Below are 24,326 nucleotides of genomic sequence, written 5' to 3' on the forward strand. Positions count from 1 at the left end.
CATATATTACTTTTATAATCCCCCCCAAACCCTAAATATTATAAATAATGACAACCACAATCACATTAAAAAGGAGGATCATACAGCTTTCAAATTTCACTGTCATTATTCAATCCATACTTGCCAAGTGCTCAACATTCAACATTTATTAATCACTTACTGAGTGCTGGCATTATGCTAGACCAGGATTAGCAAACTGCAGCCTGTGAGCCAAACCCAACCTACCACCTGTTTTTATAAATAAAGTTCCCTTGGAACACAGCCACACTCATTCATGTTCATATCGTCTGTGGCTATTTTTGTGCTAAAACAGCCCAGTTGAATAGTTGCAACAGAGACTATATGGCCCCGCAAAGCCTGAAATATTTACTATTTGACCCTTTACAGAAAAAGTTTGCTGGTCCCTGTATTAGACAATGAGGATTCAATGAGGTGCAATAATAGCCCTGGGCCCTACTCTCATGGAACTTAGAATCTAGTTGGGTGGCACTTAATCAGCCACACAAAGAAATGTATAATTGCAATACGCTAACAAAGAAAGGTATATTTGGTGCTACCAGAGTATTTTGGGCAGTTGACCTAGTTGGGAATATCACGAAAGATAATAAAACAACAACAATTACTACTACAAACAGCAGCTACAAAGGCCCTATGATGGAAGAGAACATGGAAATAAATAAATAAAAATTAAAAAACGCAGAAATAAGCCAAAATGGCTAGAGGTAAAGGCATGGCAAGGCTTATGACACCAGATAAGGCCGAGAGGGGAATGGGAGACGGACCACGCAGGAGTCTGGAGACCAAAAGATAAGGACTTATCTTTACCTGAAGAAAAAATAGGGAGTCCTGAAGGGTTTCCAGTGAGACTGTGGGAAACATAATGGGATTCATGTTTTGAGAGCATTTCTTTGGCTTCAGAATGGAAAAAGTCTGGAGGAGACTCAGGCAGAAGGGGTTAACCAGGCAGGAAGCTGTTTTGCAGAGGCCTGAACAAAGACGATGGGAGCTTGTACTTCAGAGTGTAGAAGGTAGGAATGACAGGGGTGAAGTCTGTCCAACTGAGGTGCAGAAGCAAGATTATCAACCATCCCAAATGGTCCACTCAGCCATGAAGGAGCCGTCCAATGTTATCACGGATACCTTGGTCGAGATACAATGGAGGTGTCCAAGAATGAGAAAAGACCTTGTATGATTCCTAAACTTGGCTTTCCTTTCCCTATGCTTTTGTGTGTCCTAAGACTACCCGGATAGTGGATGCCCAGTCTTTCTGGAACATGAATAGTGGCCATTTCCTTAAAATGGTTCCTGGTCAGTCATGCATCTTGGTACCTTCAGTCAACAAACTAATGTGATATGGATCAACATCTTCCCTTAGTTAGAAACACTAAGATAATGGCAAGGAGATTTTCTGAAATCAACACTGCCATCTCCCACACACATAAGGAAGGCTCATCTACCAAGCTGAGTTGAAGCCAGATTACCTAGGATATGAGGGCAAAGGTAAGACCTTGCACAGGGAAAGGACTTCAGCTTACTACCTGCCATAAAGGAAAAAGGAATTTCTGCACTTTCAAGGAGGTGGGGTGTTCTGAGTTGAAGCAAGGCCCTCTTTAGGTGCCAGAGCAGGGCTTATTGCATTACGGGGTTATTAAGTTTCAGAATGTGCTGGGTTCAGCTGGCTTTACTTCCCTGGTGAACCAGGCTGGGTGCATAGGAGAGGTTACTGAATTGACTATGGCTGAAGGACGGATCGATGAGTGAGTCCTCTACCTCTGCTCCAGAGGTGGGTCTCTGGCGGGTGTGATATGCCTGCACCCCTCCCCTTTGGGCAACTGGCATCTGGTCAGGAGCTAGGCCTTCCTCAGGCTCATGTACTGCACCCAACCCACCTACAGCAGCAACAGCTCCACACCCAACACACTCAGAGACCCACGGGATAATACGCGTTGCTGGACAGAGTTTTTAGACACTCTATTCCTCTCCACCCCAATCTGGTGCCTTATGGAGAGTTAAATAGGAATTCTCCTAATACATTAATAGGTTTGGTAACAGAGGCAGCTCCATGTGTTCTCTGGTGTCAGACAGCCTGGGTTTAAACCCCAGTTCCATCACTTCCTAGCTGCATGAATTTGGAAGAGTAATTTACCCTCTCTGTGACTCAGTTTGTTCCTCTGTGTGGAGGATAATAATAGCACCTATTTCCTATGGCTGTTGTGAGAATTGAGATTACGTGTGGAAAACACATGCCTAGAAGAGTGCCCGGTATGTGGTAAGGACCCAGTGAGCTCTAGATCCCTACTTGAAGCTCCAGTGAAAACCGAAGGCATCTCACACTTAGCGCATCTAACACACCAGCTTCTCTGTTAATATTCTCATCTTATTCACGGCAACGCCATTCTTCTAATTGTTCTGGCCAAAGTCCTTGGTGTCACCTGTGACTCCTCCCTTTCTCTCACCCCAAAGACTCTTGGTTCTTTCTTCAAAATATATCCAGAACTGGACTACCACCACCCTGGTCCAAGCCACCACTGTCTCTTGCCAGATTACAGAAACCTTCTATCTGGTCTCTCTGTTTCTGTCTTTGAACCCCCACAGTCTGTTCTCAATGCAGCAACCAAAATGATGCTATTAAAATGTAAGTCACATCACATCCAAATCCTCTGCTCAAAGCTGGTACAACCACTTCCTGTCTCGCATGGAGTAAAAGCCAAATTTCCTTCAAATAGTCCAGAAGGCCCTAAATGATCTGCCATCTCCTGCCCCACCTGTCTGACCTCGTCTCCTGCTACTCTCTTCATTTAGCCTTCTCTAGTCACACTGGCTTCTTCTTTAAACACAAGGAACACTTGTGCCTCAGGGCCTTTGCACGTACTGTTCCCCCTGCCTGGGACATTCTTCCTCCAGATACCTGCATTATTGGCTTTGTCACTTCCTTCAGGTCTATACACACAGTCACCTACCTCCTCAGTGATGTCTTCCCTTTTAAAACTTCACCTTTTCCCTGATAGCTCAGATCCTCCTGCCTTGCTTTATTTTTCTCCTTAGCACGTTTCACTATTTAATATGCTATGTCTTTGACGTATTTATTTTATCACCTGTGTCCTCTATTAGATATTAAGCTCCATGAGCCTCGTTATTTTTGTCTGTTTGATTCTCTGTTCTATTCTCAGGGCCTAGAACAGTGCCTGACACATAACAGGTGCTCAAGTAAATATTTGTTGACTTAAAGAATTGATCAGCAGAGGGCCCAGGGCTTTGTTAAAGCATCAGGTATTGCTGCGGACTGAAGGTCAGTCAAAACACAAGACCAATCATCCCTAAAACTATGGTGCAAGTCAATGGGAACATGTGAGTTAACTTATATATTCAAATACTATTGCAGCCATCTGTTTACTCTGCAAAATGAACTGTACCCATATTTTCAGCTTTGATTACAATTATAAAATGCCCTTAGCTTGACCTCTTTTGATTGAGCCGCACTCCTGTCAGGCACTGGGTCAATAAACGCATGACTGGAGTACTCACTGGTACTTCTATTTTTGGTTTACCCTATGAGTCGTTTTCTTTTTTATTTCTCCTTCCTTTCAGTGGCCACATAAATATATCAGCAGGCAACAAATTATTACTGCCACAGACGCCAAGGTCTGTGCAACAAAAGGGTATGTGACTACTCAGGAGACATGATAGGCAACTTGAAGGAGAACACATACTTGAACTAACGGTAATTCTAGGAGCAAGACCAGATCACTGGAAGCAAACGCTACCGGCAAGTAGGAGGATTTATTTTCTCATATTTTCACTTGTCGAGCTGACAGGTTAAAAGGAAGAGAAATCTGAAACCCAAAGAATAAAATCTTTAGGGTGGCCGGATGGCTCAGTTGGTTAGAGCGCGAGCTCTGAACAGGGCTGCCGGTTCGATTCCCGCATGGGCCAGTGAGCTGCACCCTCCACAACTAGATTGAAGGCAATGACTTGGAGCTGATGGGCCTGGAGAAACACACTGTTTCCCAATATTCCAAAATAAAAAAATTTTTTAAATTAAAAAAAAAAAAAGAATAAAATCTTTATTCCTCAAGGAAAGCACCATTCAATCACCAGGAGCTAATAACTGAGCTAATGACAATTTGAAGGTGGGGTTTTTGAGAATAGTGTGTTAGAAGCAAAGCCATAAATCACCCGAAGAACTGGATTAATTCAGTAAAATAAAAATAAAATAACAAATCCAGTTGGTCAATTTGAAATCTGGAGAGAAAACACTGACACTGTAATGGGAAGACAGCAAGACAAAGTAGAGAGAAGGCCTAAGAGCTTTGGAGTTGGGCAACCATAAGCTTTAATCCAAGCTTTGCCACTTAGCAGCTGTATGACCTTGAATAAGTTATGTAATCACTCTGAACCTGTTTCCTAAACTATAAAGCACAGATCATACCATTTTCCCCAAAAAATAAGACCCAGCCAGACCATCAGCTCTAATGCGCCTTTTGGAGCAAAAATTACTATAAGACCGGGTCTCATATTATAGTACATAAGACCCGGTCTCATAGTGTAGTAAAATAAGACCGGGTCTTATATTAATTTTTGCTCCAAAAGACGCATTAGAGCTGATTGTCCGGCTAGGTCTTATTTTTGGGGAAAAATGGTATGACCCGTGCTTATATTACTGTAAGACTGGGTCTTATATACTATAATATAAGACCGAGTATAATATAATATAATATAATATAATATAATATAATATAATATAATATAATATAATATAATACCAGGTCTTATATTAATTTTTGTTCCAAAAGACACATTAGAGCTGATGGTCCGGCGAGGTCTTATTTTCGGGGAAACACGGTAATACCTAGACTTGTATGAATGAGTTATTTTGTGAAGACCCTTGCCCATAGTAAGGAATCAATAAGTGATAGATCCTTCCCTGGACTGTCCAAATTTAAGTCTGAGCTGAAAGAATGGTGTACAGATCTGCCACCACTGGACTATTTCAGGACCAAATGTCCCTACAATGTTCTGCCAATATAGGGCAAGTACCTTAACTTGCTCCTGAGAATGACTGTGAATCAAATGGAAACTCTGAATTCAGAGCTAAAGAAAAACATCAGAAAAGGAGAAAAATGCAATAAAGGGTAGCCTTCATGAGCCCCCCCCTTTTTTTTTTGCTATTTGCACTCCAGTAAGGAAAAAATTGTGAGAATCAGAATTGTCCTGTTTGCTGCATCCCTTACACAGACATTTAAGTGTATGATATGTTCCATATATCTATTCTCTGACACAATGAAAAGAGGATGGATGTTAGAATAAATTAATGTGTCTAACAGTTTCCGGGTATGTAATCAAGAAGTCACTGTTGGAAACTAAAGACCAAGAACTTAATCAAAGTTCTAACTTGTGACAACATTCACGTGCATTTACTAAGATTTGAAATATGACCTCACTGGGCCCGTTAGGAAAATGCTTTTGAGTTACCTAGAATATCTTTTCACTGCAGAGCCACTAACACCTAAGCAACATTTATGTGGCCAAATATGTGCTCTTACTTGCCCTACAACTGTTGAGAAAGAGAAATGGAGTAGAAATCATGATTTCCATATAAAAGATGAGCATAAAATTCCAATAACCATTAATGCAGTGGATCCACTGTGAAATCAAAGAATCTCCATGGTATATCAAAAGAGCCCTTGAACTAGAGTTCTAATCCAAGCTGTGTGACCTTGGGCACATCAATTAACCTCTCTGAGCCAGTTTTCTCATCTCTACAATGAAGACAATATCTACTGCACAGTATTTTGTAAGATAAACTATCAAGTATAAGCTGAATATAAAGCCAGATTCTTCCAGTATTCATATTTATAAAATGATAAGGTCTTACACGTTGGCTTCTAGCACGAACTGACAATGTGCTTTGGAAAGCCATCACTGGTATCCTCACCACAAATTCTTCCATTAAATGGAAAGGAGTTCAGAGACCAAAAGGTTTGAGGCTGTACTGAACTGAGAATCTAGTTCTCAGTTCTCTGGAGTCTTGACTGGAAACCTCCACACTAGCTCCATCATGCTAATGTGGACGCATTTTCTCATCTTTTTTTTTTTTTTTCTTCTCCCCGTTCTCAATTTAAAAAAGACCACATTTCATATAAAACCTACACCATCCCTGTTTTCCCTGCTTCCTTTTAAAGTTCTCATTCCATCCCTCAGAAGATCCCATTTAAATTCCTCCAGTGTAGGTAGACATGGGGTCCTGTGTCTGACAGTAAAGAGCTGTGATCCAGAGAAGAGATTCAAATCATGTGGGGGTAGAGCTAGGCCTGATGGGGCAGCCTTAGAGGAAGGTTGCAGCTCTGCATATGGAACGTTTGTAACGGGGGCTGCCGGCCAGTCATGGGACAAGCTTCTGAAGTGGTAAGCACCCCACCAGCAAAGGTCACGCTGACCATCGCACCTGCTGCAGCCTGACTGACTCAACCATCAAACTCTGTTATTCAACACTTATGAGTGCATTCCACGTCCTCGGCACTTGGAAAACGAGCATGAGTAAGACTCAGTCCTCAGCTCTCAGGGGCTCATGATGGGAAACAAACACATAAGCAGGTAATAATAAAACAATGTGGTAAGTACAAAAATAGAGAGATTATAGGAGCAGTGAGAGGCAGATCGAACTCAGGAAGTGGACCTAACACAGATGGATGGGCGATTCTTTCTGGAAGAGGTGACACTTCGGCAGTTTTAAAAGATGGAGCAGGGGAGGAGGAAGTGAGAGGCAAGATGGGGGCAGTGTAGAAAGGGCATTAGCAGCAAAAGGAATCAGCATAAGCAAAGAAACAGATGTAACAAACAGTATGGCTTATGAGGCCCTCTGGGCAGCTGGATAATACTAGAACTTAACAAGTGAGGGTGGGGAGGACTGAGAAACAAGGTGGGGCTGGAACAGGAGCCAGGGCATGGGGGCCTTGTACAGTGCATTCTGCAGGATGTACTTTGTTCTGCAGGTGTGGGGTAGCCAACACCTTAAAGGTGTTAAGGAAAGAGTGACTCAGTTTCTATGATCTTTGCTTTAGGAGTTGTTTTGTTTTGTTTTTTGTTTTTTTCAGAGGGAAATTGCAAGGACAGCCGTGAAACCTGCTGAGTTGGGCTTTGGGAACCCCAGGGCCAGTGCAGCCCTGCCCAACTCATTACTGAAGGTAAGCCCAAAGCTCCTTTGGTATCTGACCTCTTCCTCTCCTGTGTGCCAGGCCTCTCCGTAACGCTGACCTCATAAAAAGGTGATGTGGACATAAGACGACTCAGCATTACCCAGTGCTTTGAAGCAGCCAGAAGTCCATGCTGACCCTGGGCATCTTTCTGCAGTGGGGACCTTGGCAGTGAGGCAGGCCTCAGGGAGCAGGCAGCACAGCGGTCAGGTTTGCTGCAGTGTGCTCCGGAGCCTGCCTGCTTCTCATCTTGCAGCTTCTCCCGCCCTCTTCCACTGCCTCGCTCCTAACACCCTCTGGCTCCTAGCTGACTTCACAGGAAGGGGGCAGTGGGACATAAGACCATCACGCAGGAAAAAGCATCAGCCACTGTGACATCCCAACCTCCCTCGCTGGGAACTCTGGGTCCTGTCCTTTTCCAAAACACTGTATATCTCACCTCTAGAGCTGCCACTTGGAACTATTTCCCCCCTCCTTTCCCAACCTCTTTTATCTCCTTAGTCCCATTCCTCATTATCCGTCCACCCCAGGGGCCCAGGCTCTCCGCTGCCTAGGGGATGGTTCTGACCACTTCCTCTCTGCCGAACCTTGCTCCTTTGTGACTGCTCCCACAACTGCGTGCACGGCTCTGCCTACCGAAGCCCTCTTTGATTACGCCTTCATACATGACCCCTCCCTTCCACTATTCCCCGTCATTCTGAACATGTGAGTAGACTGTAATCTTTTCAATTGCACAGGTTAGATGCTCCAACCACTCCCCACACACTAATACCTGACTCTGCATTTCTCACTTGTGATGTTGCCTCTACTTGGAATGTCCTCCTCCTCCTCCTCGCGGCCCTTCTGAACTCCCCTCATCCTTCCAGGCACAGCTCAAATGTCATCCTGACCCTGAGGCTTTCCCCTATCACCTCCAAGACAGATTACATCCAGTAGGACTTTGTTTACCTTTAGTAAATTATGGGCTTTTGCTCATGTAACAATAACAGCTAGTACTTAGGTGCCAGGCACCTCTCAGAGAATTTTCTATGTAATAACTCATTTAATCTACCCTGTTATTATCTCCAGGTTTACAGCTGGTCAGTGGAGGAACTAAGACTTGAACATACACAGCATGGCTCTCAGCACCACCTCTCCACCCAGCATGCTTCATCTACAGACCAGGAAGCCCTTGAAGTTCAAGAGCTACACTCTATTCTCCTGGTACTCTAAGTGCCTGGCACACAGCAGGTGATTACTAAATGTGTTTTGAATTTAACTGAAATTTGTTTAGCATGCATTCCCGTGTCTTCCTCACGTGTTTCCCCAAAATAAGACCTAGCCGGACAATCAGCTCTAATGCGTCTTTTGGAGCAAAAATTAATATAAGGCCGGTTTTATTTTACTATACTATCAGACCGGGTCTTATATAATATAATAAATATAATATAATATATAATATAATACCAGGTCTTATATTAATTTTTGCTTCAAAAGACACAGTAGAGCTGATTGTCCGGCTAGGTCTTATTTTCGGGGAAATAGGGTATGTTTTTCCTCCCCAGGGCATCCATGGGATCTTCAAAAAGAAAGACCAGATCATCTGTTTTATCCCACAGGCCCACAATCACAACGCATAATGAGCTGGGGAATAAGAAGAGCGCTCCGAGGGGTGCAGTTGGGGGCAAACTAGTTTTAGATTAATATGTGTCTTAAGGGTGCACAATTTACAAAGGCTTTTTCAGATGCCTGATCTCATAGATCCTGACATCAACAGGTGCGGGTGGGTGGAATGGATGCAGAGAAGGTAAGGAGACTCAGGTGCAGATTGCATGAGATCTAGTCAAGCTCTGAGAGCTCGAAATATCTGAATGAGAGCACAGAGATTACAACCCAGGGTTCTGAATGAAGCACCTGAAAGTGGGTCTCCGGTTCACCCATGTGGTTCCGGGCAGCTGTGGCCATCAGGAATAGCAGGCTGAGTGGGTCAGCTCCTCCCCCAGCTAGGGTGGCCTTGGCAAGCTGCGGCAGGTGCAGAGGCAGGTGGGAGGCCGGTGAGGGCAAGAAATGGCCAGAGGGGAGGCTGGCTGGGTGTTCTAGAGAGGACACTGGCTGAGCAGAGGTGGGGCAAGATGTGTTAGGTCAGGGTCAGCGGGGCATCTGGGGACCTAAGTGTTTGGTGACCCTTACCAGACGGGACAGTACACCCTAAGAGGTGACATGATTTCCAAGTAGTCTGATAATATAAAGAGTCAGGAAAAACTGGTTTGTCCTCCCCATTAATCGGAAGTAGTCAATGTTTCCCTATCATTTATAATTATCCCATTGCCTTTCTAAAAATCTATACCTTTATTGTCCTAACTCAATACACTTCAGACCGAATTTACTTGATGTCCTGCACAGACAGGAAGGATTTTCAGCTGCAGGCGGCCTCTGCAAAATGGAAGCTTTCCCTAATATAAAGGGCAGTGAACTTCTAGCCAAAAGACCTATCCTCTCTTACCAGCTGGGTGGTCTTCGGCAAGTCTTTTCACCACCCCAGGTCTTGATCTACCCTTTTGCAAAATGGGCATGAAAATGCCCACGCACCTACCCATTGCCCCCAAATTGTGGTAATGACCTGCTCCAAGGCCTATGAGCTCCCAGCTTAGACTTCCTGCTGAGATGAATGGTCTCCTGGGTTTCGGTCTCACCATCCTCACTATTCAGGAAATGAATGAGACACTGCAGATGTCTACACAGAAATGCAGGGAGAACCACCTCCCACTGGGAACCGCCCACTGGAGACCTCCGTCCGTGCGGTTTTAGTGAAAGCTCGCAGATCGCTGAGCTCCAGCGGTGGCGTTGACAGGGGCGGGCGAGGTACGCTGTAACTCCGGGGGCGCAGTGGGGTGGATCCGAAACCCGCGTTTCCTGACTCTGCCGCTGAGGGCGTGGGGGCTCCCTTTTCCCGCCCTACCCCTAGCGGTGGCAGCTAAGCGCCCTTGGAGCCCAGCCCAGCTGTCGGGCTGGGGGACCACCTTGCTTACCTGGGGCTCCACCAGCCAGCGCTCTTCAGCGCCGCCGGGCGCCAGGCGCGGGGCGCGGAACGCCGAGTACACGGGGATGTGGTCCCGGGTGCTGTACAAAGTGGCGAAGCGCTCAGTGCCCTCGGAGCGCTGACAGATCTTCACGTGTCCCTCGGCCGCCAGCCCCGCAGGCGGGGTCTCGGCATAGAAGAACTGGTCACATTCTCCAAAGCCGGCGTCCTCCTGGCCCACCAGCCGGCCTTCCAGCAGCGCGCCCACGGCGAGGATGCTGCCCAGCGCGAGCCAGCGCGCGGGGCCCATGGCGGCCTGTGTGAGCGCGGGGCGGCCACAGAGCGAGCTCTGCCGGCCGGGAGTGGAGCTCGAGGCCGCGAGCGCGGCTGGGAGGGGAAGTCGGAACCCCGGCGCGGGCTGCTGAGCTGGGCCAAGCTGGGCGGCCCCGGCGGCAGGGGCGGGTCCACGTCCCCGGGCCGCGCCTCCTGAGCACCCTCCCTCCCTGAAGATGGCTGCAGAGGCCCAGTGCCGGGGCCGGAGGATGCTGGCAACGTCCCCTGGGCTGTAGGCCGGCCTGGAGACGCAGGGCACCTGCCACTGCACTGCCTCGTCTCCGCAGTCCGCAAGAACGCGCGCTCCGAAGAGTGGAAGATTTGAGCGGAGTCAGCCTAAGCCGAAGGACTGGGAAGGGACGGTCCCTTGGGCTGCGTGCCCCAGGGACCCTCGGGAATGCAAAGGGGCGGTGTGAGATGCTCACGGAACTGTGGTTCTTCTTAGTGGCTGGGCAGAGACCTCCTCTGAAATCCAATGAAAAGTAGTCTCCCCTCCCAACGAAATGCTCAACCGTTTTCACAGGAACACAATTTTGATGCCGTTATGGCAGATCAGAAGCCCCGAGACCCAAGTTAAGAAATCCTCTTATAGGAAATTCCTAACCTAGATAGACAGAATGGCCCTGTGGTTTACTTGGGGCAAAGCTTAGAAACAAAATCAATACCAAGAAAACAGGAAGACCAGCCAGCATCATTGGTTAATAGATTCATTGATTCATTGCTTCATTCATCCCACTGAGCACCTACGTGCCAGCCTGGGTCAGGTGGCAGGGTTCAGTGGTAAATAAGGTCAGAGTCCCTGTGGTCATGAAGATGACAGTCTAGTGGGAAAGCTTGTCATTAGTCAAAGAAACATTCTATTAAAGGAATGAGTAAACACTGAACATGGATCTATGAGAACCAGACCCCTACAGCGATTCAGGTATGGTCTGGGGTTTGCTTGAAGAAGTGGTGTCTGAGCTGAGACCTAAAGGATGACATTAACGGGGCCAGCTGCTCTGCCTTCGACCAAGTAAGGGCAGTGCCGGGAACTATCACGCAGCCAATGAGTTCTGTAACATTGACTTCATGCTGTCTCCAGCTTCATTCCAGTGCAAGACTGACATAAACCATTGTACCACAGAACTTGAAGTTGGTAGGAAAGACAGACGGACAAGCAACTACAATACAGTGTGAAGGAAGTGTGTTATGAGAGCAGATAAGGGTCACCTAGGCTAATCTGGGAAGAAGCTAACCTGGACAGACCATGGGAATGGTATGATAGAAAATCACACTTAATGATAACATACATTGAAATAGTGGCTCATAAACTAGAATAATTTCTAGGTGCCTGAAGCTACTTCTTTGGCTCTCCTATCTGTAGACTGTCCGGCACGCGTATGAACTTGACAAATAATAAGTAAATTAACTCCCTTTGGATTAATAGGAGAGGTGAGGAGGCTGAGGAATAGCTCCTATTTTGGGTTAGAATCCCTGATTTATTTTCCTAATAGTGACTAAATCTAAGAAAGCATGCCTGCTTCAAATCCTCTAGTGAGAGGCAGAAGGCCTCTGAGTCAAAAGGGTTGTTGACACCCAGGCCAACAGAAGGCTGAGTCATGCTCAACTAAAATTGTGGGCAGAGCTGTCTTCTTTCTAGCAAAGCTACACTTTGGATGATGTCTAAAAGTAATATTAGACAACTTCAATGCCCCTGGAAGAAGTGCACCTGTGTACACATACACACTCTCTCCCCGTTAGACTGCACTAAAAAAGACGCCTGATCCAACTAATGGGCACTTCTGGGGTGTTCAACTGTCTTTTGGGTATTTGTCCAGATGTTAGAGAATTACTTCAGACTGGAATAGCTTTGAATCCTTCATACAGAGAAATATTTGAAATAATTTTTTGATGTACCTCAATAAAAAATAAATTCATGAATAAAAATTTTTTAAATAATTTTTCTGAAACTTTTTTTTGGCTTTCCATATCTATAGGGAGAAGAGTGTAGTGATTATGAGATTGAACTCTGGAGTCAGACTGTCTGGGAGACAGTAATGCTGTCTCTTTTTAATGGCCATGTGATCTTGGGCAAATTATTGAGTCTCTCTATGCCTCAATTCTCTCACCTATAAAATGAGGATAATGAACCTACCTGCTAGTGTTGTTTTAAGTTTTAAATGTATTCATATACCATGTTTCATTGATTCTAAGATATGCATTTTTTTCACATTTTAATGTCTCTGAAATTAAAGAGACTCTCAAGCCTCTTCCCACCAAACTTAATTTAGCTCAACTTCTGTGCCCCAAAAAGAGTTTATTCAGAGAACAGACATGCAGACATGAGTGAATATTGTATATTTAGAAAGGGGAATAAACGAACTTCCCTGGCTTTTTGTTTCTTGCTGATTATATGTTCCCTTTTAAAATGTATTCAGCTGTCAATGTGAGAATGTACAACATTCTGTTTTAAATGTCCACATTTTTAATTTTCTCCATTTTAAATAATATTTATGTTTTTGATCTGTATATTTTTATTTATCTAGAATATATATTGCCTTTGCATTAAGAAAGGAAAAAAACAAAACAACAAAAAAAAACTTTCCAGGAAAAAAAGGAAACTTTTTGTTAAAGTGCTATTAACATGATTCTAATAGAAAAATTAGGAAAGTACAATAAAAAACGTTACGCATCTTATGATCACACTGTGTGAACATATGCAAAGGATAATAGGAGACTGAGAGAGTTCAATAATTGTATGATAGAATAAGTAAAATTATTTTATTCTATTTTTATATGTTTAAAATTTTATATAGGGGCCGGCCCGGTGGCTCAGGCGGTTAGAGCTCCATGCTCCTAACTCCGAAGGCTGCCGGTTCGATTCCCACATGGGCCAGTGGGCTCTCAACCACAAGGTTGCCAGTTCAACTCCTCGAGTCCCGCAAGGGATGGTGGGCAGCGCCCCCTGCAACTAAGGTTGAACACGGCACCTTGAGCTGAGCTGCCTCCCGGATGGCTCAGCTGGTTGGAGTGCGGGCTCTCAACCACAAGGTTGCCAGTTCAATTCCTTGACTCCCGCAAGGGATGGTGGGCAGCGCCCCCTGCAACTAGCAACGGCAACTGGACCTGGAGCTAGCAAGAACAACTTGAAGCTGAAAAGCACCCTCCACAACTGAGATTGAAAGGAAAACAACTTGACTTGGGAAAAAAAAAAAAAAGGCCTGGAAGTACACAGTGTTCCCCAATAAAGTCCTGTTCCCCTTCCCCAATTAAAAAAAAAAAAAAAAAAAAAAATTATATAGAGAAACTATCTTGGAAAAGAGAAAACCAAAGTACTTTTTTAAAACAAATAATATTAAAGTCAGTTGAAGTTTGGAAACCACTGTAGATTTAGTAAGTATAAATTTTAGAAAAATCTCAGGAGGATTTCATTTTCAGTAGTTGTTCATAGATCACTGTCATTCTACCTTATGCTACAAATACGAAATGAAGTTTCTGATGAAGCAAGATGACCAAAATCTACATTCTCAGATATGGATAAATTGCTTGGCTTGGCTCTCTTGCCTAATCTGTATTAATGTTATTTAATATTTGTCGTAGTCCTTTCAGGCTAAAACAAAATGTCATAGACTGGGTTGCTTATAAACAACAAACATTTATTTTGCACAGTTCTGGAGGCTGGGAAGTCCAAGATCAAAGCGCCAGTAGAATCAGTGTCTGGTGAGAGCCCACTTCCTTGTTCATAGACAGGTGTCCCCACATAGAAGGGGCAAGTGAGCTCTCTGGGGTCTCTTCTATAAGAGCACTAATCACTTTCATGAGGATTCCACTCTCCAACCTAATTACTTTCCAAAGGCCCTACTTCTAAACACAATCATGCAATAAGTTCCAATGTCTGAACATTGAAGGGACACAAACATTCAGTCTACGGCAATATTACTGAAGACAACAGCCTGCTCAGTGGGTGAAGGAAGTCTGTTTAAATTAAGTAGATGATCTCTTTCTTCCAAATACTGATGTGCATAGAAGAGAAACTTAGTTATTCATTCAACAAACACTGAGTGCCCCCCTTCCCCTTGTGGGCCAGGCTCAGTGCTAATTGCTGGGGACACAGAATGAATAAAATATGGTCTCAACTGTCCTGGAATTCCCTGTCTAAGGTACCAGGTCACCTGTATTTTAAACACAGAACTTTAAACATTTATTTCAGAAATCCATCTGTCCAAGTATCTATTCCATTGTAATTACTTATGAGTTTAAAACAATTACTGTTTGTCACTAAAAAATAATTAAGGAAAATATTCAGTCCTATCTCTACCTATGTGTGTCTGTCTTAGTCTGTATGTAACAGCATATGCGAATTGTAAAAAAGCTCCAAAAGTGCAGATAAATGGAAAAAGCATAGGTTTGGGCATCAAGAGACTGTGGTTTAAATTTGAGCTCTGCCACTTACAAGTTATATGAGCTTTCTGAACCTTAAATCTCTCATCTGCAAAATGGCAATAATACCTACCTCATATTGTTGACATGAGAATCAAATTAAATAACCAATATGAAGTACCTAACCTATTGCAAAACTCAGTAAATACTAGTTCGTTTCTTCCATAGAGTTCCTCTATAGGTAGGTGGCCAGACTTCCAGTTAGGAAAAAAATTAATAACCCACAATTACAAAAATCTGGAAATTGCAACACAGGTATTTTAGGGCTTTGGTTTTATTTTCAGAAAGATTAAATGTTGTTTATAGATAGGTTAGCTGCAAGATTCAACTTGGCAATTCAATTCTAAATCAAGGCAGCATCTTCAGGGCACAGACCTTTACAGCACAACCCTCCTGAAACCAAAAGACCCTCCTGGGTCCATCTGCTTTGACCAAGTATCAGCTCACCTTCTGATGCATTAGCACTGGAATCATTGTGGGCATTAGGACAACGTCTGTTAAACTTTGTATGTGTAGGAGGCAACAGAGTCAAATAAATATGATCTCTACCACACTGTACAGCATTAATTTCCACAAGGGTTCAGGCAACTAACTAAAAATTAGAGGAAAAAAAGCACATTCAGTAGCTATTAAGAAACATTTAAATTATCTTACAGAAGTGAAATGAGAGCATTCTGAAGACAAGGGAGGGGCAAAGAAAGTCCCAGCATTTCGTGCTAAGACCTAGCAGTTTCATCATATATAACTACCCTCCTCTGATTTGTCTAAAAAGGCTTTATTGTATTGAGAAAAATGCAAAGGGGCAGAAAGAACCAGGACATCAGTCACATTTATTGAACTATTTACTGTCCCCCTAGACTTGCTATCTGGTTCCTCTGCATCCTAATTTTGGCCACCTGTGGTGACTAGATAGATGACTTGCCATTTTCACCACAGACCTGGGTATTACTGTTTGTCTCCATGTGAAGATGCCTCCTCTTGATGCTCCCAAGAGCTCTCCCTACATTTCCAAAGGCATCTAGACTGTGGACTCAGTTCCTGGGTCTCTCACCTGTCTCCTTCACCTTGTCTAACACAGTGGAAGCCCCCTGCACCTTGCAGCAAATCCTACTATTAAACTCGCTGGGCATTTGAGGGCTTTGTCTTTGCTTTGTTAATCTGCTCCACATGTACCCAGGACCCAACAATGAGGGCATCTGTTGCAAATCTAACATTAGCAACAAGCACAAGTCACATCATCTTATATAAAGAGAATATTGAGGGAGAAACATTCAGTCACTAGGAGAGATGTGTCAGCATGAAACAAGGAGCTCTGTCAAATGCTGGCTGTCTGTTTGTTATTCAGGGAGGGAGGAGGGTTAGAAAGGGAGAAAATGGAGAGTATAAATGCTTCTTTCCTCTAATCTGCTGTCCTGGGGAAATACAACACACTGCACAAGTCCTACCATATCTGGCCCTAGGTCAGGCAGGGGTCCACTGGGACCGTAGAGGACATACAGTGATCTTAGACTGTGAGAGTCAGAAACAGTCGTGCTTAGGCCTAGGCACATGGACGCTTTGTCTGAGGGTCTAACTAACTAACAAGCCACATGAATTACAAGCCTTTGGCCACGTGACTTAGAGGACTCTAGTTGTCTCACCTTTTTGAAGAGCTTCAGCTGTAGAGTGAGATCATTTAGGGTAGTTGCCATGGGCTTGCTGAACCTTTACAACGCAAATGAAGTTTAGAACAGGGGGCACGTTGCTGAGGTCAGTGGGCCAGCTCTGGCCTCTGAAAATGTTTCATTTAGCCAATAGGGCTTTTAAATTTTTTGAATTAGTTGCCAACATTTAAAACTCTGAAGATTTTTTTTTCCATAAAATTCCAATTTTTGCAATTTCTCTTGAAAATTCAGAAAATGAGAACCCCGTGACCCTGCTTCCTACAAAACAGTAAGCTGGCCCTGGGGAAAGTCCTTGGCCTTCCGATGGGGCATGAGCCGTCATCCTGACAGCAATGCTCACTTAGATAACTTGCCTGAGCCCGGTGGGAATATGAATTTTCCACCAGGGAGAAGGGGCTCACGGGAAAGGACGAATCTCTGGCTGGGTTTTCTCTGGGTGCTGTGAGCAACGGGTGCTGTGACCCATGGGCAGGGGATGAAGGAAGGAGAAGGACCCCATTTCAAGGAAATACAAACTCCCACCGCAGAATAGCCACGCCCCATCCACGCGGGATGGAGTGAGAGAGACAGTGCCAGCCAATGCAGCCTGGACCCTGTAACCGATGACAAAGAGAAACAGAAATGTTGGCCAAAAAGCCTGCACAGAGCCGTGTCACGTGTCCCATTAGCTGGAATGAAGACGGAGGAATGGTGGGGGCGGGAGAGAAGAATGTGTCCTCTCCGTGTCCCTTTGTACTTCCACTGGGCCTGAAATGAAACAAAATAAACCAGAACTCTCATTGGTAGTTGCTGAAGAAACTAAAGTCCCATCTACCCCTGCAGCCTAGCTCCCCATGGGCAACTTGATGCATATGGGCATTGCCCAGGGAGCTCTTGTACTCCAGCCAATTGCATGGAATTTTGGAGGAGAGGGGCAGTGGGGGTCCAGGCATCATTATGTTTCAAATGGAATTCCAATGTGTCAAGAACTAGCATGCTGGAGCAGTGCTTTCCAGTCTTAAATTTGCCCGTGACTCACCTGGGATCTAGTTTAAAAAAATGCAGATTCTGAGTCATAGACTGCACTGGAGTCTGAGCTTCTGCATGTGTACCAAGTTCAAAGGTGATGTCCATGCTTTGCATCTGGACTGTGCTTTGTGTGACAAAAAGCTACACAGCCCTGTTCCTTTGCCAGGAAGGCAAAGTACGTTAGCAGGGAAGACAGCAGGTCTGTCACCTCTAAGTAACTCTGAAAATAATAATAATACTAAAAAATAATAAAATTAATACTAATAATGTTATTAAAATAATACAAAATAAATAATCATAATAAAAAACATCAATGATAGGGGCCGGCCCAGTGGCTCAGGCGGTTAGGGCTCCATGCTCCTAACTCCGAAGGCTGCCAGTTCAATTCCCATATGGGCCAGTGGGCTCTCAACCACAAGGTTACTGGTTCGACTCCCGCAAGGGATGGTGGGCTGTGGCCCCTGCAACTAGCAATGGCAACTGGACCTGGAGCTGAGCTGCGCCCTCCACAACTAAGATTGAAAGGACAACAACTTGACTTGGAAAAAAGTCCTGGAAGTACACACTGTTCCCCAATAAAGTCCTGGGGAAAAAAAAAGAAACATCAATGATAGCTAGACACGTGTGTGCTTCTTGCCAAAAATGGTGCTGAACTTACTATTTAAAACTATTTAATAAGATGTGCAATGATAGATTGTTCTTACCTCAAGCTGGTCATTGCTCAAAGTGTCTTACTTATATGATTGCATTTGACCTTCACCACCACCATTTTGCTATAGGTACTGTTATGACCATTTCCATTCTAGGGAAAAGGAAGGGGAAGCAGATGAAGCAGCGTGCGGAGTCACACAGCTCCTAAGCATAGAGCTAGGTTTGAATGCAGGGTGTGTGCAGTGACCACACAGCTCCACTGTCTCTCCACAGAGCTGGGGTTTCTGTGAGTCACTTGCCCACAGTCACCCTAATAAATGGCAGCGCTGGGCTTCAGCTGGCCGTCTGCTTGACTCTACAGACTGAGCTCTTGGAAAGGAAATGAATGATGTATATAAACTACAAGTCAGAGTTCTCGGCACCCTAGAGACCCTCATCACGCAGACCCTGTGTTTACCTGTCCCTTTAGTCTTCTTTTTACCTTTCTCCTAGAGTAGCCGGTGTGAACTTTAGACAAGCAGTTTGTGGTATGTCTTTGCCTATTCCCACTGCTATAACATAGTACCACAAGCTGGGGGGGTGGAGGGCTTCAGCGTTTATTTCTCACAGTTCTGGAGGCCAGAAGTCCAAGATCGGGGTGCCAGCATGGTTGGGTTGTTGGTGAGGGCCCATTTCCTGGTTTACAGGCAGCGCCTTCTTGCTGTATCCTCATGTGGTGGAGAAATTATCTCTGTCTCTTCTTAGAAGGTCACTGATCCCATTCCTAAGGGCTCCACCCTCGTGACCTAATCCCTTCCCAAAGGCCCAACCTACAAATATCATCACATTGGGAATTAGGGTTTCAATATATGAATTTGGAGGGGGGGGGGACATTCAGTCCATAGCAGGAGTATAGACAGTAGGAAGACAGAATGGAACTTAGCAAATGGAATTTAAATGACCCAGCTCCCTACAGGAGCCAAGGTATGTCAATGGCATGGATGGAGGAAGGGAGGGATCTGACAGTAAGCCACACCCCCCCTTCTAGAGTGAAGCAGCCAGTAAGGGCATTTAAAGCCAGACCCCACGTCCTATAGAACTGGCAAGCGAGGACTGTAGATGTCTGGAGCAGTCATAATTCCTCCCCAAAATGCGGCATGCGTCCATTTGTCAGGCAAAATTGAGAAAAAGTGACCAAGCAGGCTGCCATGAGCCCAGGAACAGACTGAAACAGCTCTGAGAGCCCCACAGGGCTTTGGCCCTGTACTTGAGACTGACTGTCCCTAATGAAAGATAATTTCCTGAGGGGCTCTAAAACCATCAGCTTGGGGAGAGCCTGGATATTGTTATGGCTGCTGAGAAGAAGCTGTGGCATGGTGAAACGGCCTAATTGCTTGTCTGTCTCCAAGCAGACTGTAAACTCCATGTTATGTTGTATTCTGAGCATCTAGAACAGTGCCTGACACAGTGAGGGTGCCTAAGTATGTTTGTTGAGTGACTGAATGAAGGTATTATACTGGAATATGAGAACCAGAGTTTATTCTCTGGCTCCGCAAGTTGATTCAACTCCCAGCTTAGAACTGGATATCTTATTTTAAAAGATAATTACTGTGAGATCAATAATGCTATAATAGGGGCTGTTCATTTATTTTAGCTGTTTCTTATGACGCTAGCCCTTTTCTCATTTCTATTGATGGCTTCATGTCATTTATTCCTTCAATCAATAATATTCATTTGAGTCCTCACTGTACAGAGAAAACAAGGAGAGATAATAACTCCTTGTATTATTCTGGCTTAATTCATAAGGTAAACTACAGGTAACATAAAGTTCTTAGGGTCCTAGAGGGTCATCTGTAAGTACAGTCAATGTGGTATCACAAGAGAGGTGAGGCCAGGCCACCTAGTTCCTAAAGAGTTTCTCTCGTAGAAGAAACTTCTTCCATGGACCCTTGACATTCACAGGGAATGGATCCTGATACATTTGTAAATTCCTAATCCTAGCATTTCCCTGAATATTATCTTTATCTGGAGCCAAGATTTTCCTGTGCTTAGCCTCATGCTCCCTGAGGTCTGCAGGCCTGGGTGCAGTCCTTTTTTGGGCAGGGAGCCATGAACAATTAGGGCACAAGGATACTAGAGGTGAATGAAGAAAATGCAGAAAGCCAGCTACTCAAATGTGACGTTTTTGTAGGGTGGCACCTGCAACAATGACACCCTTCCCCCACAGTGTTCAGTTCTTCCCCTCCTAGATCCTCCCTGAAATGGCTCATCTCCATAACATCCACCCGAATAATAATAGAGGGTCTCACTATTGTGCTGCACTCAGTGAAGGTCAGTGGCAGAGAGAAGAGCATGTAAGGAATTTCAGTTTGAGAGGCTGGTGCGCAGAGCAGCTGGGCAAGGCAGCTGGAGTGAGGGGCTGTCCCTCACAAGGGGTCTCTTCAACTCAGATAGGTTTTCTTTCTGTTTATCTCTACAGCCAATTCCTAGCAACTGTTTGTGGTTTCCTATTTAAAGTGATGAGAGGTAACACCAACATTGGCGGGGGGAAAGCAACTCTGAATCCATATATAGCCACAATCCAGTAAAATAAATATCATGTGGAGTTATTTTTAAGTATCTGCAAAGGACTCCTTACACACACAGAAGCTGAATTGGTATAATGGTTAATCTTGATGAATAATTCAGTGTGGCCAGGTAATCAGACAAATCCATAACTGAAACTTTTTATAAATCTTAGGAGAGTCCCAAGGCCTGAAAATCAATATCTCCAAGTTGCATTCAAGTACAACCTCTAATGTGTCTTAAGAGTTTTCGCTTATGAGTAATAATGATAATAGCTAATATTTATTTAGCACAAATTATGTTTGCACAGGTCTGAACTTGCGTGCAAACTCCCGCACAGGTGTGATGTGGCTAAATGGGGGAAATGGCGAGCCAGAGGAAAGAGCCGATTTATTGAAAGATTACTCAACCATCAGTGTAGGCGTCTGAACAAAGGCTGGGTCTTCCAGCTGCTGACTGTTTCTGAAATCTTGACCTTGCTTTGGTAACACTGCAAACCGGCCAAATACGACAAGAAGTGGAATTTGCAAATGAGCATATGTGACCTTTTGTGCAAATACTATGTGGTAGATGTTAGAAAATAGAATAGTTTCTACCAGTAAAAACAATGGGTTTTCTTACAAAACTAAATATGCTCTTCCCATATGATTCAGCGATTGCTCCTTAGTATTTCCCCAAATGAGTTGAAAACTTACTTTCACACAAAACCTGTACATGAATATTTATAAAAGTTTTATTCACAATTGTCCAAACTTGGAAGCAACCAAACGTCCTTCAGCAGGTGAATGGATAAATGCACCGTGGTCCATCCAGACAATGGAATATTATTCAGAGATAAAAAGAAATGAGCTATCCAACCACAAGACATGGAGGAAACCTAAATGCATATTACTAAGTGAAAGAAGCCCATCTGAAGACAACATACTGTAGGATTCCAGCTAGATGTCATTCTAAAAAAAAGCATAACTATGAGGGCAGTGAAAAGATCAGTGGTTTCAGGGGTTTGGAAGGAGGGAGAGATGCATAGGCAGAGGAACTTTGGGCAGTGAAACTATTCTGTATGGTACTATAAGGCAGACACATGCCACTGTGCATTTATCCAAACCCATAGAACGGACGACTCCCAGAGTGAACCCTAATGTAAACTGTGGACTTTGGAGGATAAAGATGTGTCAATGAAGGTCCATGACTTGTAACAAATTTACTAGGTTGGTGTGGATTCTGGTGGAGGCGGCAGGGGAGGGGTACGTGGAAATTCTCTGTCCTTTCCACTTAATTCTGCTGTGAACTACTCTAAAAAATAAACTCTTAATTTTTTTAAAAAAGTAATGGGTAAGGCTATGGGGGTGGAGATGAGAGCAGCAGTAGAACTGAGCATCATAGAAAGAGAATGTGAGAGTGTGTCCTTGGCTTTGTGCTTGCCTTAGAGGTAGGGAGAGTGTATGGGTGCACATCCAAATTACCCGAGCACCTCCTACGTGCCTGCCACCGTCACATCCCACAGTATCTCCACAAGACTCTTGCACTGTAACTTTGGCTCAGAGAAAATCCATGATTTCTCTGCTGAAGGTCACACAGTTAGAAAGCAGCAAAGTATAAGTTTGAATGACATTCTTCTGACTCTAAGTCCAGTACTTCCTTCTAACTAACTGCTGGAAAGGTAAATGCAGTGACTACGGAAAGGTTTCCTTTACTAAACACATTATGCCACAGAATCAACTTTGCACATATGCATACAGAGCGGATATGTCGAGGATTGAGTTCGTGGATGGAGGGAAAACATAAATCCCATAAACACCATCATCATTTATTCACTTCATCATTAAAAGAAAAATGAGAGGTTGTGGGAGAGGCACTAGGGAAGGAATAACAAATGGAGAATCACTATCACTATCCAGAGTAATACTTTTTCCCAAGGACGAAAGGCTATTCGTAATGGATAAGCAGAGTCAGACTTTCCTGGGAGTCACCCTTGGGAGTCACCCTCTCTGGGAGGATGAAGAGGAAAGCCTCTGCCCTCTGGAGCTAGGCCAGGGAAGATTGCCTCACAGCCTGGTAGCAATTCAGGGAGTGGCTCAGACCTGGGAAACCGGGGTTAGTTATCACAGCTACCACTTTGAAGCAGGCCTCGTGGCTCAGGGTTTACTGATGGGAGGACTGAAGTGGCAAGAAGGTGCAGACGTGCGGAGTGATGGAGGGCAAGCAGTGGGAGAAGTCAGAGTAGAAAGCTTCATGCTATCCAGGAGTACGGCATGCTCCCAATGCCTCTGTTTTAGGACAGTCAATCTAAAACTCCAGTCCAGCGCATGAACTCTCTTCACAGTGCCCCTCACTGCAGTGACTCAAACCTTTTAAACTTTTTATCTCAGGTGCTGCAAGATGTCCTTTGTAACTCCAAGCACTACAGAGGGTTCTCCACCCACAGGACTGATTGTCTTCCTTGGCCAATAGCAAGTCTCAGGTCCCCAAAGATATTGTGTAACCCACAGTCCTGAGGCCTATCTTACATCAGAAGCGCTAGTAGGAGGCAGACAGACCTTCTCCCAGACAGCCGCCTACAGCTGGCATTTCCACAGACACCAGAACTTCTCTCCACGGTTCTGACTATGCTGTTAAGAGAAAGGAGAAGTCTCTCTCCTCAGCACTGGATGAGGAATAGCACAAACCCTGTTTCGTGGCTAAATTTCTAGATCTCTCTAGACCCAGGCAAGCCTCCCTCAAGTGTCCTTTCTTCTCTACACTGCATCCCAGAGAATCGGCTCGTCTTCTGTACCTCTTCACTGCAGCACCCATGGTATTCTTCTATCTCCAAACCTGGCTGGAGAGGAAGACATCTCCCCACCTCCCTACTTCCTTGCTGCTCCAAGAAGAAAACAAAGGCTTCACTCCTCATTGCTGCAAGAAAGCAGGAGGTAATACACACACACACACACACACACACACACACACACACACACACACAGAATTTCAGTACCTTACAAAGCTCTTGTCTTAATGTTATTAGTCTAACCTCCATTTCTGTTCCCAGATGGTAATTATAGGCCCTCTTCGCCTTACCCAGACTTGTCGAAAGGTCATGCAGAACGTCTATTCCCAGGTAGTCTATAAAAAGTCAATCAAGGTAAAATGATAATTACTGTTAATTGAGCCCTGAGTATATGGTAGGCGCTGTTAAAGATGGTTTCATGAATTAGCTAATATGGTCTTTATAGTAAGCAAACTACGAAATGGGCATAATATATCCACATTTTACAGATGAGGAATGTGAGGCTTTGAGAGGGTGTGTTCACTTGCTCAAGTTCCCATAACTTGTAGTGAGTGACAGAGTTAGGATTTGAACCTGCTTGATGCCAAACCTAATCCTTATAACCACAAGCAGCTCAGATGTACAAATGAAACCAGGGACTTATGCTACGGAGATCCAGAATTCAGCAGTGTTTCTGGAGCTCTATCAGAAACATAATAGTGTTTTGCAAACTTCACTTTGGCCCAGGGCTCCAATGATTGTTAACAGTA

At 44.5% G+C, this 24,326-nt stretch overlaps 1 protein-coding gene and 1 long non-coding RNA gene across 3 annotated transcripts in view; one reads left to right on the forward strand and one right to left on the reverse strand.

Annotated features, from left to right (window-relative positions):
* The window catches only part of ENDOD1 (endonuclease domain containing 1), a 33,631-nt gene extending 22,711 nt beyond the window's left edge, over positions 1 to 10,920 (reverse strand). Inside the window, exon 1 of the mRNA XM_019737555.3 lies at positions 10,202 to 10,920. Within this exon, the coding sequence (XP_019593114.3) occupies positions 10,202 to 10,501 (300 nt within the window). The 5' untranslated portion in view covers positions 10,502 to 10,920. The remainder of the gene's footprint in view (positions 1 to 10,201) is intronic.
* Positions 6,220 to 8,457, forward strand: LOC148755815 (uncharacterized). Of its 2 annotated transcripts, none has more exons than XR_016018485.1 (3): positions 6,220 to 6,594; positions 7,095 to 7,184; positions 8,262 to 8,457. It is a non-coding gene; the product is annotated as an uncharacterized LOC148755815 (long non-coding RNA). The 2 variants fall into 2 exon arrangements; XR_016018484.1 differs by lacking the exon at positions 6,220 to 6,594 and adding an exon at positions 6,642 to 6,712.
* Positions 10,921 to 24,326: the final 13,406 nt, after the last annotated feature.

The sequence above is a fragment of the Rhinolophus sinicus genome, chromosome 14 (genome assembly GCF_057876585.1).
Source record: "Rhinolophus sinicus isolate RSI-liver-muscle chromosome 14, RSI-T2T, whole genome shotgun sequence".
NCBI lineage: Eukaryota > Metazoa > Chordata > Mammalia > Chiroptera > Rhinolophidae > Rhinolophus > Rhinolophus sinicus.